This window comes from Crocodylus siamensis, chromosome 14, assembly GCF_052110815.1.
Source record: "Crocodylus siamensis isolate JL-2025a chromosome 14, ASM5211081v1, whole genome shotgun sequence".
Classification (NCBI taxonomy): domain Eukaryota; kingdom Metazoa; phylum Chordata; order Crocodylia; family Crocodylidae; genus Crocodylus; species Crocodylus siamensis.
This window is the reverse complement of record NC_143408.1, coordinates 6,849,838-6,861,411: the sequence shown is the minus strand read 5'-3', so window position 1 is coordinate 6,861,411 and position 11,574 is coordinate 6,849,838. Positions and strand designations below refer to the sequence as shown.

The 11,574-nt window shown below is 43.6% G+C and overlaps 1 protein-coding gene across 7 annotated transcripts in view; it reads left to right on the top strand.

Annotated features, from left to right (window-relative positions):
- Window positions 1-393: 393 nt before the first annotated feature.
- The window catches only part of DOT1L (DOT1 like histone lysine methyltransferase), a 96,185-nt gene continuing 85,004 nt past the window's right edge, over window positions 394-11,574 (top strand). For 5 of the 7 annotated variants that reach the window (XM_090028059.1, XM_090028056.1, XM_090028057.1 and 2 more), the window contains exon 1: window positions 394-692. In XM_090028059.1, the coding sequence (XP_089884185.1) occupies window positions 612-692 (81 nt within the window). In that variant the 5' untranslated portion in view covers window positions 394-611. The remainder of the gene's footprint in view (window positions 693-11,574) is intronic. The other 2 variants (XM_090028055.1, XM_090028062.1) reach the window with 2 other exon arrangements.

Below are 11,574 nucleotides of genomic sequence, written 5' to 3'. Positions count from 1 at the left end.
TGTATTTATGAATTTGATTTTGCCAAAACAATCAGGTCGGATCCTCTCGACTCCCCATCCTGATGGCCTCTTCGTGGTGGTTCAGGCCCCTCTGAATCGCTGCCTTCATGCGGGTGATTTGGCCTGGGAGCACGGGGGAGGGGACGGGGGTACCCCCCCCCCCAGGGGCTCGCAGCCCGGCGGAGCCAGGAGGGAAGGCCTGAGGCCCACGGGGCAGCGCGGCCCGCTCGCTTCCTCCTCAGGTGCGCGTCCGTGTCCGTGCGCGTCTCGCATGTGCCCCCCGCCCATCCTGTCAGATGCGCTGAGCGGGCCGGGGAGGGCAGCTGAGGACAGGCGGCGGCGGGAGGAGGGAGGAGGAGGAGGAGGCGGGAGCAGGCCGCGCTCCTCCCCTCGTCCCCCCGCGCCCGGCGCGTCGCTGGGCCCGGCCCGGCCGCTCATTGTGCTTCGCCTCACGCCGGCCCAAGATGGCGGCGGCGCTGGAGAAGGCGACGAGCCGCTAAGTACAATAGAGGGAGGCGGAGGGGAGCGGGCGGCCCCGACCCCCGCCCGGCCCCGCCCCGGCCCCGGCCCCCGCCCCGCTCCCTCTAGCATGGTGCGGGGCCGCCGCCGACATGGGCGAGAGGCTGGAGCTCCGGCTGAAGTCGCCCGTGGGCGCCGAGCCGGCCGTCTACCCCTGGCCGCTGCCCGTCTACGTGAGTACCGCTGGCCTGCGCTCCCCTTCCCCCCGGGCACGAGGGGATGTTTCCCCCCCTTTCCCCCAAATCCATTGAGCATCAGACCAGGTTCCTTCCCCCCCCCCAAATCCACTGTACATCCGAACTGTGCTGCCTCCCCGATCCGGTGTGGTTTGGGGCTGGGGTCCTGCCCCTCCTGGGGGGCTTCAACTTCTGTCCCTGAACTCATCTTCTCCCCCCAACACTTAATGCGAAGTTTTCAGGTTTTCCTTGAAGAGCTGCCTAGTTATTTTTTTTTGGGGGGGGGAGGGTGGTAGCCAAAAGCTGGCTGGAGACGGATGGGTACTTCTGCAACCCTGCGGGGGGTTCGTCCCTTGGCAGCTCATGTCGCCTCTGCCTGCTGGCGGCGGAGGTGGAAGTGTCTTCCCTGGGCGCTGGGGTTGGGGGAAGGAGGTGAACGAGTGGGGAGAGAAAGCGTCGACCCAAAGGGAGAAACCACCTCGAAATTGCTGCTGCCTGCCATTGAGACCGTGGTGGAAAGCGAATTTGCACGAACGCTTGTGCGTTTTGTCCGAGGAGACCGTGTTCGGTTGTCAGTTGACCGTGTTGCAGCCCTCCCTCTTGAGTTGTCGGGGGCTGCTGCTTTTTTTTGGCAAAGCGACACGGCCTTTTTTTTCGGCTGAATCGGAGAGGCAGTGATGACCCCTGAAAATCATTCATTTACTTAGGCGGCTAGAAAACAGCGCGGGGATCGTTTATCCCGAGCATCAAATGTTTGTTCTCCTTTTTTATTTGCCAATCCCCAAACTTGGAGAGAAATTTTGTAGGGAGAAAATGGGGCAATAGCAAGTAGCAGTTTTAAAAACGGTTTTGGATACTGTTGCCTCTCCCTAGCGTTGTGGGGTTTGCCTGTTTGTGTCATAACACAGGGAGAACATACTGGGACTTAGTCATGTTGCTCTTTGGCAACTGGGCTATGCTTGTGTGTAGACGATTAGAAATATCTTGCCTGTTGTGGGGGCAGCAGAGGTATATTATCTCCCTCCTGCTGCTGTTGATAGTCCTGTGGTTTCCAAAATAGCCTTCGTATGTATGAGTGCTTAGCATTTTTGATCGTCCTGCTCCAGAGCCGGAGCCCTCCAGCACACTCGAGTTAATGCAGCCTTTCCTGTTTGGGCAGCTCTGTCATTGTGTGCGCGCGCGCGCGCTGTGCTTAAAATTGACAGAAACTGGATGTTGTAATGGTGACCAGCTTAGTTTTCTCCTTGTAGCCTAGTATTTGTTTCTGGAAGAAGATTGCATTAAATGTAGGTTAAGCATAGTCAGGGAGCACAGATTGGGGTGGATCTATATACACACAACTTCATGTAAAAAGTTGCATTGAATGCTATTTCAGGTTGGGAGCTGTGGATATAGAAAGAGTTTATCTTGGGGAAACAAGCCATTATTTATAGATTACATGCCTATATTTGTTAAAGATGTCTGTGGGTGTAAATTTTCTCCAGTTTATCAAAATGCAGTGGGCATCAGTGTATATCTGCATGTGTTGAGAAATGCAGCAGGATCCCAATGTCCTGTCATTAAAGTGACCTCTCTGGGTTGCATGGTTTTTTTTTTTTTTTTTTTTTCTCCCCATAATGATACAGAAGTGAATCATTCATCTGAAGCTAATCAAAATTGTCCTGCAGCTCCGTTGAAAAGATCACGCTCCATAGCTTACACACGTACAACTGGCAGCTTTGGCCATTGCAGCAGAGAGCTCTGAAGCTGGAGAATGCAATGTCCAAAGACCAAGATTTCTGTCTGGCCTGCTAGCATTGTACTGTATTGAACTGTAGACTCTCTTTCCCTCTTTGGCTCAGGCTCCAGTTGGCAGCAGAGTATATGTACCGTTGTGGTTTTAGAGCTCAGCTCTGTTTGACGTAAGCAGAACATTTCTTAGTTTCACCACTACACTTGCTGCTTGGTTTCTAGGAAGCAAGGTGGCATGACTTACAAAAATACCATACCTGCAACTTCTTTTTTTTAGAAGCGTGTTGCCTTGCATTTCCCCAGGCTTGCTATTTCCTCTCTGTCTCAGTGTCATATGATTTCTAAAGAGGGGAGGAAAGATCATTACCTGCTTATAATTTATCATGTGTGCCAAATGAATGTTGGAACAATTCTGTTTCCAGTATCAAAGGTGAACTGTTGTGGCATTGCTGTCTGATAGTACTGGTTGTTACCAAGTCCATAAAGATACCTGTGTGCAACCATTCTGTTGCTAAATCCAGATTTCATCACTAGTGTTTCTGTAATGGTGTAAAAGCCTTAGATTAGACATTTTTAGATTTAAGGGGTGACTGAATTTATGGTGTAATTTTTTTTTTTTTTAAGGACTGTTGTTTCTTTTATATTCATTAGGAAAACTGAAATCTCCTCAGACTGCTGAATTTCCATAATAGCTGACAAACCACTGCTTGTCATGATGTTAAAAGAACCAGGGAGGGTGATGTGAAACCTAGATTTCCTTACCAGACTAATTAAGGTCGTGGGAGGAGAGAGCATTGGTGTTACAGATATAGCCTCCCACTGGCTTACATACAAAACTGAAAGTATGACTCTTTCCCCCGCCTTCTGCCTTCCTCAAAGGAAAGGCCACAGCGTCTAATGAATACATGGTGAGCAGTTCTGTCCGTAACACCCTGTGATGAGTAAGTTGAATAGTGCATAGTGAGTAATCTCCCCTCGTGACTCAGAAAATATTTTCTGATGATGTTGATCTCTGGCTTTTTTTATGACTGCCCTGCTTAATCAGAGCCTAAGTGGGTTTACGCTTCTGCATCGCAGCTTAACTCTTTGACTCCCAAATACCTGCACCAAATTGGGCTTTCATTAAATTTTCAAGATTTGATAATGCAGGCCTTGGATTCTGCTTTGCCCCTTGTCTATCATTAAAATAAATGTCTAATTAATATAAATTCTTTAATAAATCTAGGCCCATTCTAAATAACCAGGTAAGCTTTCCTTAATAAATAAATCTACTCGCTCTTTACCATGCCAGTTGTTCAAACTATAGATTTTAGATGTGTTGGGTACTGCATAATATAGATGGTTACCCCTGCTAATATTTCAGATTATTGGTTTGAAAATGTCTGCCTACTAACTAGAGATGGATAAAGGTTGGGGTCTGCTTACAATCTCTCAGCTTGTTGAAGTTTAAGTTGGGGGGGGGTTGTTCTTACTCCTTCTGGCACCTTGGTCGTTTTACGTATCTGCCTCTAGTTAATAGGTAACAGGGAAGTCTGAAACTGCCCTCTGCCCCACTGAAGTTGTTGTAAAGAGGAGTTAGGGCTAGATCCACAAAAGGACTAAAGTGCCCCATTTCAGAATTTAGATTCATGAAACCTCTGTCTCTGGCCTTAGAGCCGTAGGCACCTACGTTTTCAGTGCAGTGCTGAAGTTCCCAGAGGCAACCTGAATCTTGTCAGTACTGAGCAATAATGCATCACTTGCCACACACTTAAGTGCCATCAAGATGCAAAAGGAGATGGTTTTCTCATCCTGCCTGAGGTGTTCAATCTGCTAGGTAATTTCAGAGCATGTTGACCAGCTAGGCTCTGCACACAACATGGAAGTGGCTGTGGTTCCCTTCAAATGCAGCAGGAGGTGTGGTGATGGTGCTTCTCCTTATGCGGTAGGGTCTCCTGGTTAGAGCACTCCTCCAGGTCTTACTTGGATTCAGTTCCTGCCTGTGAGTAGGAGGATTCAAACCTCCATTTCCTACTTTCTAGGACAGTACGTTTATCCCCAGCCTACAGGCTGTCCCCAGTGTAGGGCCACTCCCTTCAATTGAAACTGCTCAAGTTTGCACTTTTACCTCCCACAGGTGTTTGTGGCCTTGTAAGGAGTAGACATTACAACATGGTTAATACATGGAACTGTCTGTAATTACCTGTAATTATGAGATGCATTTTTCTGTATGTGATTCAGGGATGGATCCTTCTCATCTCTTGAGAGTTGTATGCGGGCAAGTGGGAGTACCAGTGGGATATAGTACTCAGCCAGTATGACTATTGGTTATTTATATGCCGTGGTGGTCCTTAGGACTCCGCAGACCTGGGCTCTACTTTTCAAGAAGTTGTCCAGACCAACAGAGTTATGCTCCTGATCCTTTCAAATTTTTCTTTTCATGCTCAGAGCTCCACTGTGTAATTACTAAAACTTCAATTGCCCTGATCCCACCCTCAGGATGGAAAAAGTCTTGGGGTGCCTTTGATTCAGCCTTCTATCAAGGTCAAGAATCCTCTACTATAAACCGGTGAAGCTTTAAATGTCAAAGCTAGCAGCTGCTGTGATCATGATAAATCTGGGCTGAATAATCTGAGAATAATTTGCTGCTTTGTTTTTGCATATTTGCTATCTTTCCAGTGTGCTCAGATAGCAAAAAATATCCCATTGGTCAACTGAATGTTGTCATAGCATTGCTTGTGCAGCTGCTTGAGGGAGGCATAGATGTGTCTGTTACTACAGAGTATTGAAATGCAGGCCGAGTGATAGTAGTGACTCTGTTTGCACAGGTGGGTGGGTGCATGGCTTTTTTTTTTTGCTTTTCTTTCTAACCAAGTAGGAAGTCTAGGCTGTGACACAAATTATGTCATTTTGCCTCTAATGGAATGTGGTGTGCACTGAAAGTTGAGAGGAAGGCGTTGATCATTAAAATCGCAACCCAGAAATGAATGTCATCTTTAGAATGAAAGGTTAACTATGAGATGAATAACAACTCCTTTTTAAAAGCTTTTGCCCACACTGTGCAATGCAGCTCTACCTGGAACATAGTTTTCATATGAACCATCTTGCTTGATGGTTAGGAAACCTTGCTTGCTATAGGAGTAGATTCCCAGTTGAGCTGTGTGCAGTTGCTCAGTTTTGGTAATGGGAGTCATGGCAGGAGGGTGGTTGCTTCATGGTGCATATGGCTGACTACTAGAAGTACTCTTTATAGTAATGGTGACCCATGAAGGTGGGAAACATTAGAGCTGAGGTCATATTTGTAATGGTGGAAAAGGTTTAGAAGATCTCTGTTGTAGAAAAGACTTGGAAAGAATTACCAGTTCTGTCTCCACCCGCCCCCCCCATCCACATCCTTCTAGTGCAGTGATGCTCAACCTTTCTGCCCCCTGGGCTGGATGAGTGGCAAGGGGCCCATCTGCAGGCTGGATCCTTTTCAGGATTGGTCCTTGTGTTGCCCTGTCCTGGCCCTGCATAGCTGATATAGCTTGCAAGGCCATGCTATCTAGCCTGCAGCATTTTCTGTGGGTCTGGAAATTTGGCAGCAGGGGAGTGGCAATTAATACTCCCACCACTCCCCACCACCAGTTTTTTGTACCGAGTGGGTTAGATGACGTGGGTTAGATGACATGGCTCCATGGGCTGGGGGTTGAACATCCCTGTTTTAGTGACTCAACACTAGGAGTTGAAGAGTATAAATCTGAGTAATATGTGATTTGAAGATTTGTCCAGGCTTTTTGGATAGTAGACATAACAAAAATGAGCTCAAGGAAAAGGCAAAATGAGCATCACAACACAACTTGACATTCTTTCTCTGCTCTGAAACACAAAATGAAACTGCAGTATGTTCACGTTGAGGTTTTTCACTGTTGTTGCTGGAGATTGCATCCGTATAACTTCTTATACCCTGTGGAGTGTTGCAGAAGACAAATTTGTCTTCTGTGTTTAGGCTTTTGTCAAATATAAACATTTAATTATTACCCATGGTAAATTATTTGGCTTTTAGTGTGACTGGGTTAAGAGTTGTAACCCAATGTAAAACAGCAGTCCTACTTAGCAAAAGTAATATGAGCAGGTAATGAAGGAGGATCTAGAAGAAAGTATCTTTTTAGGAAAATAAAATAATTTATTCCATAATTCAGTGTTTGTCTTTATATTTGAGTAATGTGAGAGGCAAATAATGTGAAACAGAAGTGGCTGTTAAAGACTCCATGATTGTTTTTCAAGCAGTGGGAGTTAATGCCTTATCCCGGCCAAAATTCCACTCTTGGCAGTTATCTACCCCAAACTTACCTTGCGTTTCAGCTGGACTGAGATTCCTGAGCTATTTGTGCAGTCAAAGGTCTCGGAGAGCTGTGCGTAATTGGTGCCCCCACCTGCGACTACAACCCATTTCCTTCCTGGCAGTCCAGAGGCTTATGGAAAAGGTTATCTTTTCGCGTACTAGCCACCTGGATGAGTTGTGTTTCTCTTGGGGGTTCATGCAAGGTGTCTTAGCCTTTGGTGTGCAGGATTTATGGGTAATCTAAAATCATTTTTCTCCCCAGGCATCCATACTTCTCTTCTTTCACTTTTCTTCTTTCTTTTTCTCTGTTCATCACTCCTTTTTCTTGTTGCTTTTTTGAGTTAACCTTTTCACTTAAAAACTCCCTTTCAAGTGTTAATATACTGGATCAGTTGTGTGTTACATAACCCAGTTGTCCATTGTATTAGTGATAGGTTGTTTTTTTTTTTATCATCACCTTGGTAGTCTCGATCACTTTAACTGTTGCTTACTGTTAACTTTTTCTAACAAAAGGTGCCAGAGTGAGGAACGTAGGGGGAGGGAAGAAGTTCAGGCTAGTCTGTGAATATACTGAATCCTAACTAAATGCAAAACAAAAGTAAATAACGTAAAAGAAAGTTTAAAAAAAGAAGAAGGTCTATTTAATTGCCACATAACTTTTAATTCTGTAGCTGTTAGTCTTCAATGAGGAGCTCATTTACAAATTTAGTAGAAACTGATGTATTTGTATCAATGTGTTAATCTTGATGAGGGATACCTAGAACTCTACAATAGTAGCATAGGTTAGAATTAATGAGCAGGCTCTATTTTTAGACTAGGAAGAAGCCGTCTGTTTTACAACAGGAAATATAATTTATAACTTTGCAGATATGATCAGAACTATGAATAACAAAGACCAACGATGCTTCTGCTTTTCAGTCTTAAATTCTTCTTCCTTGGTTTCAAAAGTAAATGAGTACATTCAAAGGAGAGACATGCAAAGACAGTTCTAGTGTCAAATTAGGAATCTGGGGAGCTAATGAAGACAGTTAAACATTGGAAGTCTAGATAATCTGGGAAATAAAGAGAATAATTTAGGAAAGTTTTTAGAATAACTTTATTTTTTGTTTTGCTTCCCCTTCCCTACCCCCACTTAAAGTTAAATATGACAGTTCTTACAACATGTTAAGGAAGCTTTATGAAAGATTGCCATTATTAGGAGGGATCCTGACTTTCTCTGTTTAAAAATTGCATATTCTCTGATTTAAAAACCCCAAGTCTCTCATTAAATTGAAAGGCTACTATATATAGGTATCAGTTGACACAATGTTTTATTGATACATTTACAGTTTTAAAGCAATTTGGATGCTTCAGTCACTGTAATAAAATACATTCTAAATACCTATATATTTTGGCATTTGATTTTGGGGTTTTTCATCATGGAAAATCAGAGCTCCTGCTCCCCCCACTCTGTCCAACTGTGGTTTTTTCTCTGTTAGAAGGGAAAACGGAAGTGGGAAATGGAAAACCTGGGTCCTTGATTGTTAATAACCCTCCTGCAGCCTCACTGGCAAGTATACACAGCCTAGTGGTACCACCTTGTCATGTAACCCTGTCTAATGCAAGGTGTGGATATACAGTAGCAGTGTGAAATCCTAACCACTCTGAAGTTGATGCGAGTTTACAGTCAATCGATTTCAACATTTCTTAGTCTGTTTAGTGGACATTTGATATACTTGGCCATTAATTTAATTTTGCCTTTAAATGAGAGGTATACCTTCTGATATTGCATAACTATCATTATAATTTTTGCCAGCCTTTAGATTGTCTTTGAAATCTTTAGAATTTTCTCATTTGAAATTCTGCATGCCTCCTTTTCAGAGTGCATCATGGGTGTTGCCTGTTTTACTGGTCTGTAATTCAGCAAGTATTACTACAAGCCCCTTGAACAACTGGTTGGACTGGATGACCTTCCGAGTTCCCTACCAACTCTGTTTTTTCCATGACTGAGTTAAAATGCATTGGGAAAATTTTAAGTTATTCAATCAGCAGCTCAAAAATCACCACTGGGAAAATTTAATCTTGTTGTTGATTTAAGCTGTAGGACAGTAGCACTCAGCTTTTGGCCATGTGTGCCAGATGACTGGCGCAGGGCTAGTCTGGGCTAGATCAGACCCTGCCTGCTGGGATTAGCCCCCTGGGGCCCTGGACCACTTTTGCCTGCTGGGATCAGATCCTGGGGGCCTGTGCCACCTCCAAGTCGCCCAGTACTGTCCTGCACCCCTGATCTAGTAGGTAGGGCCATGGTTTCATGGGGTTCCCCTCGTGTAGGACATTTTCGTTGTGTCCAGAACTATGTAGTAAGTCAGAAGCCTTTCTGGATCTACTTCCCTCTTGGATTGAATAGGAATAAAAACCCTTGTCAAAATTTTAAGAGAGCTGCTTAAGATCCCAAACTTGATAACAGAATAAATAGGCAGAAAAATGGCTTGCGAGAAACTGATGTGAAAATAATTTCCTCCGGTTGTTGAAAGAGATCTGCACAGGCTAACAAGGTTTAAAATAAATGAAACAGTTTTGTGCCTCCTTAAGAACATAAACTTTTTTTTTTTTTTTTTCTGTATCGTGACATATGCAAATCCAAATGGCCCTTGTGACTCTTTCAGTGGAGTGGGACAGAATTCAAATGTTTAATGGTTATTTCAAATTAAGTCAGCAAAGGGCTTAATCTGTTGGGAATTCTTCGTCACAAAATGACTGAATGCAGTGAAATGCATTTGGTAGGCAAATTCTGTGAACCCAATATGCAGTTCTGGAGCTCATTAATATTAAACACAGAGTTCTTTTATGACTAATGATTTAGGTTCCTTTTACTATCATCTTAGAAGTTGGAAAGGCAGACACATTTTTCTCCCAATTTTATCTTTTTATGATCCCTTCCTTTACCCCTTTTCCTAATGGAATTTCAAATGAAAGTATTTTTAATTGATGTTCAAGAATTTAGTTCAGTTTTTGGCAAAGTATTTGTCAGAGAGAACATGCAGAGGATTGCTGCTATTTAGCTCTTACATAAAGTTTAAGTTTTTTTTGGCAGTGAGAATTATCTTGCAGATATGGGCATTCGTTACAGTGGGAGATGGGGCTGTTTTGGTCTGACTGAACTCTGCTCCCAGGTGACTTAAGTGAAATCAGAGAAATTATTCTTATACTAGAACAAGATCATCCACAAGGGCTTGCGCTTGCTTGACAGTAGGCTTGTCCACACCCATGTACAGACACACACACAACCATTTTGACATTTTCTGTATAGCAGCAGCTTGTTCCTCTCCCACTAGCTTTTCCTCCCCCTGTGGTTTTGTTGTGGATGCATTTTTACAGGTGTAAGCTTGTTCCTATACTGTAAGGGGAACAATTTGCTATAAAGCACTTTAATACTAATGTAATTGACTTTGTTGTGGCTGATCTCAGATATAACAAATTTAGTTTTAATCCTTGCCCATTCCCCCATTAGTCAAATAGTTCCATATGGCAATCTTTTTCATAGGACCGGCCTACACCAGTTTTAATTTACGACTTAGTATCACACTGATGCAGGTTTTTTGTGTAGATGTGGCTCCAGTCATGCTCTTTCATAAGGTGGATCATATTTTTGTCTCTGTTGCCCTTTACGTTTATTGTCATGCAAACCAGCTTCCTTTTCAGGTAATGTCCCCATGGCAAATAAAACAGCTGTTTATGTGGAAAAGTAAAAGCATTCAATACACTTAAAATATTTTAATGGATCTTAGTAGTTGGAAACGAGGAGAAGGCAATGGCAGGTGGATAGCCAGTTTGCAGATCTCTAGGAAGTTCTGTATCATTTCTACACAGAATATCTATGCTTCCCATATTGTCCCCCAGTTAGTATCGGGTAGGCTGGATCTTGGCCTCCAATTCCTGTGTTCTTGTACAGGAAGGTGCAGTGCGCTCCAGGTTTTTGTGGTGTCTTTTGCTCAGTTGCATAGCATTCAGAAGTGCTCAGAACTCTGATTAGATGCCTTCCTGATTTATTGCTTTGCCATATGAAAGTTGGAGCTGTTGCTCCCTGTTTTTGGTAAAGAGAATGTGTGCATTGCCTGCAGGCAGGAGCCTAGGGGTTTGCTTGCTTTATTTTTTTGCTTTGTATTTGTCCTTGGCATAAAGAAACAACCATCTTCTGTTGTAACACTCTGTTGTGACACAGATCTGTGTTTCATTTGCTTTAATGGAAAGGTAAATTACACCGGTTACTCCTGGAAAAAGCCGGGGATGTTAATATGCTTAGTCCTAAAAATTAAATGTTGTATGGAGAGAAGTTTGATATTCTCTTCCCTCTTACTGAAAGGTCCGGAGGCATTTGAGCACGAGCTATTCCTTGGCTCACCAATTCTAGCTGGTATTCCTGTGTAGGGCCCTAAAACCTAAAAAAAGGCACTTAAAGCAGCTGGCTAGAATAGGGAATTTGTGGAAGTAATGGAATAAAGTGAAAAATCCAAAGTATTTTTTTTCCCCTTCTTTCCTGTAACAGCTGTAAATGCCCTTCACATTAGTTTCAGCCTTTCACAGAATCTTGTGCACGCCACAGTTTGTCAGGCACATGACCAGAATATCTGTCTTCAAGCAAAGATTTTACCTGCGTGTCTTCCTAGGCAGGCTGAACAAATAGACTAAGAGTGTGTGTGTCCTTGGTCACCTTATTAGGGCTGCTCTGTCATGCAGAATGTAGCAACTTTCTCTCTCTGTTGTTCAGGGCAGCTGTCACTTGGGGTAGCTCTATATCACTTCTATATATAAATGCTTACCTTCTGAACACAAGCAGAGGAAATCCTGTGGTTGTTCTAAAGAGAT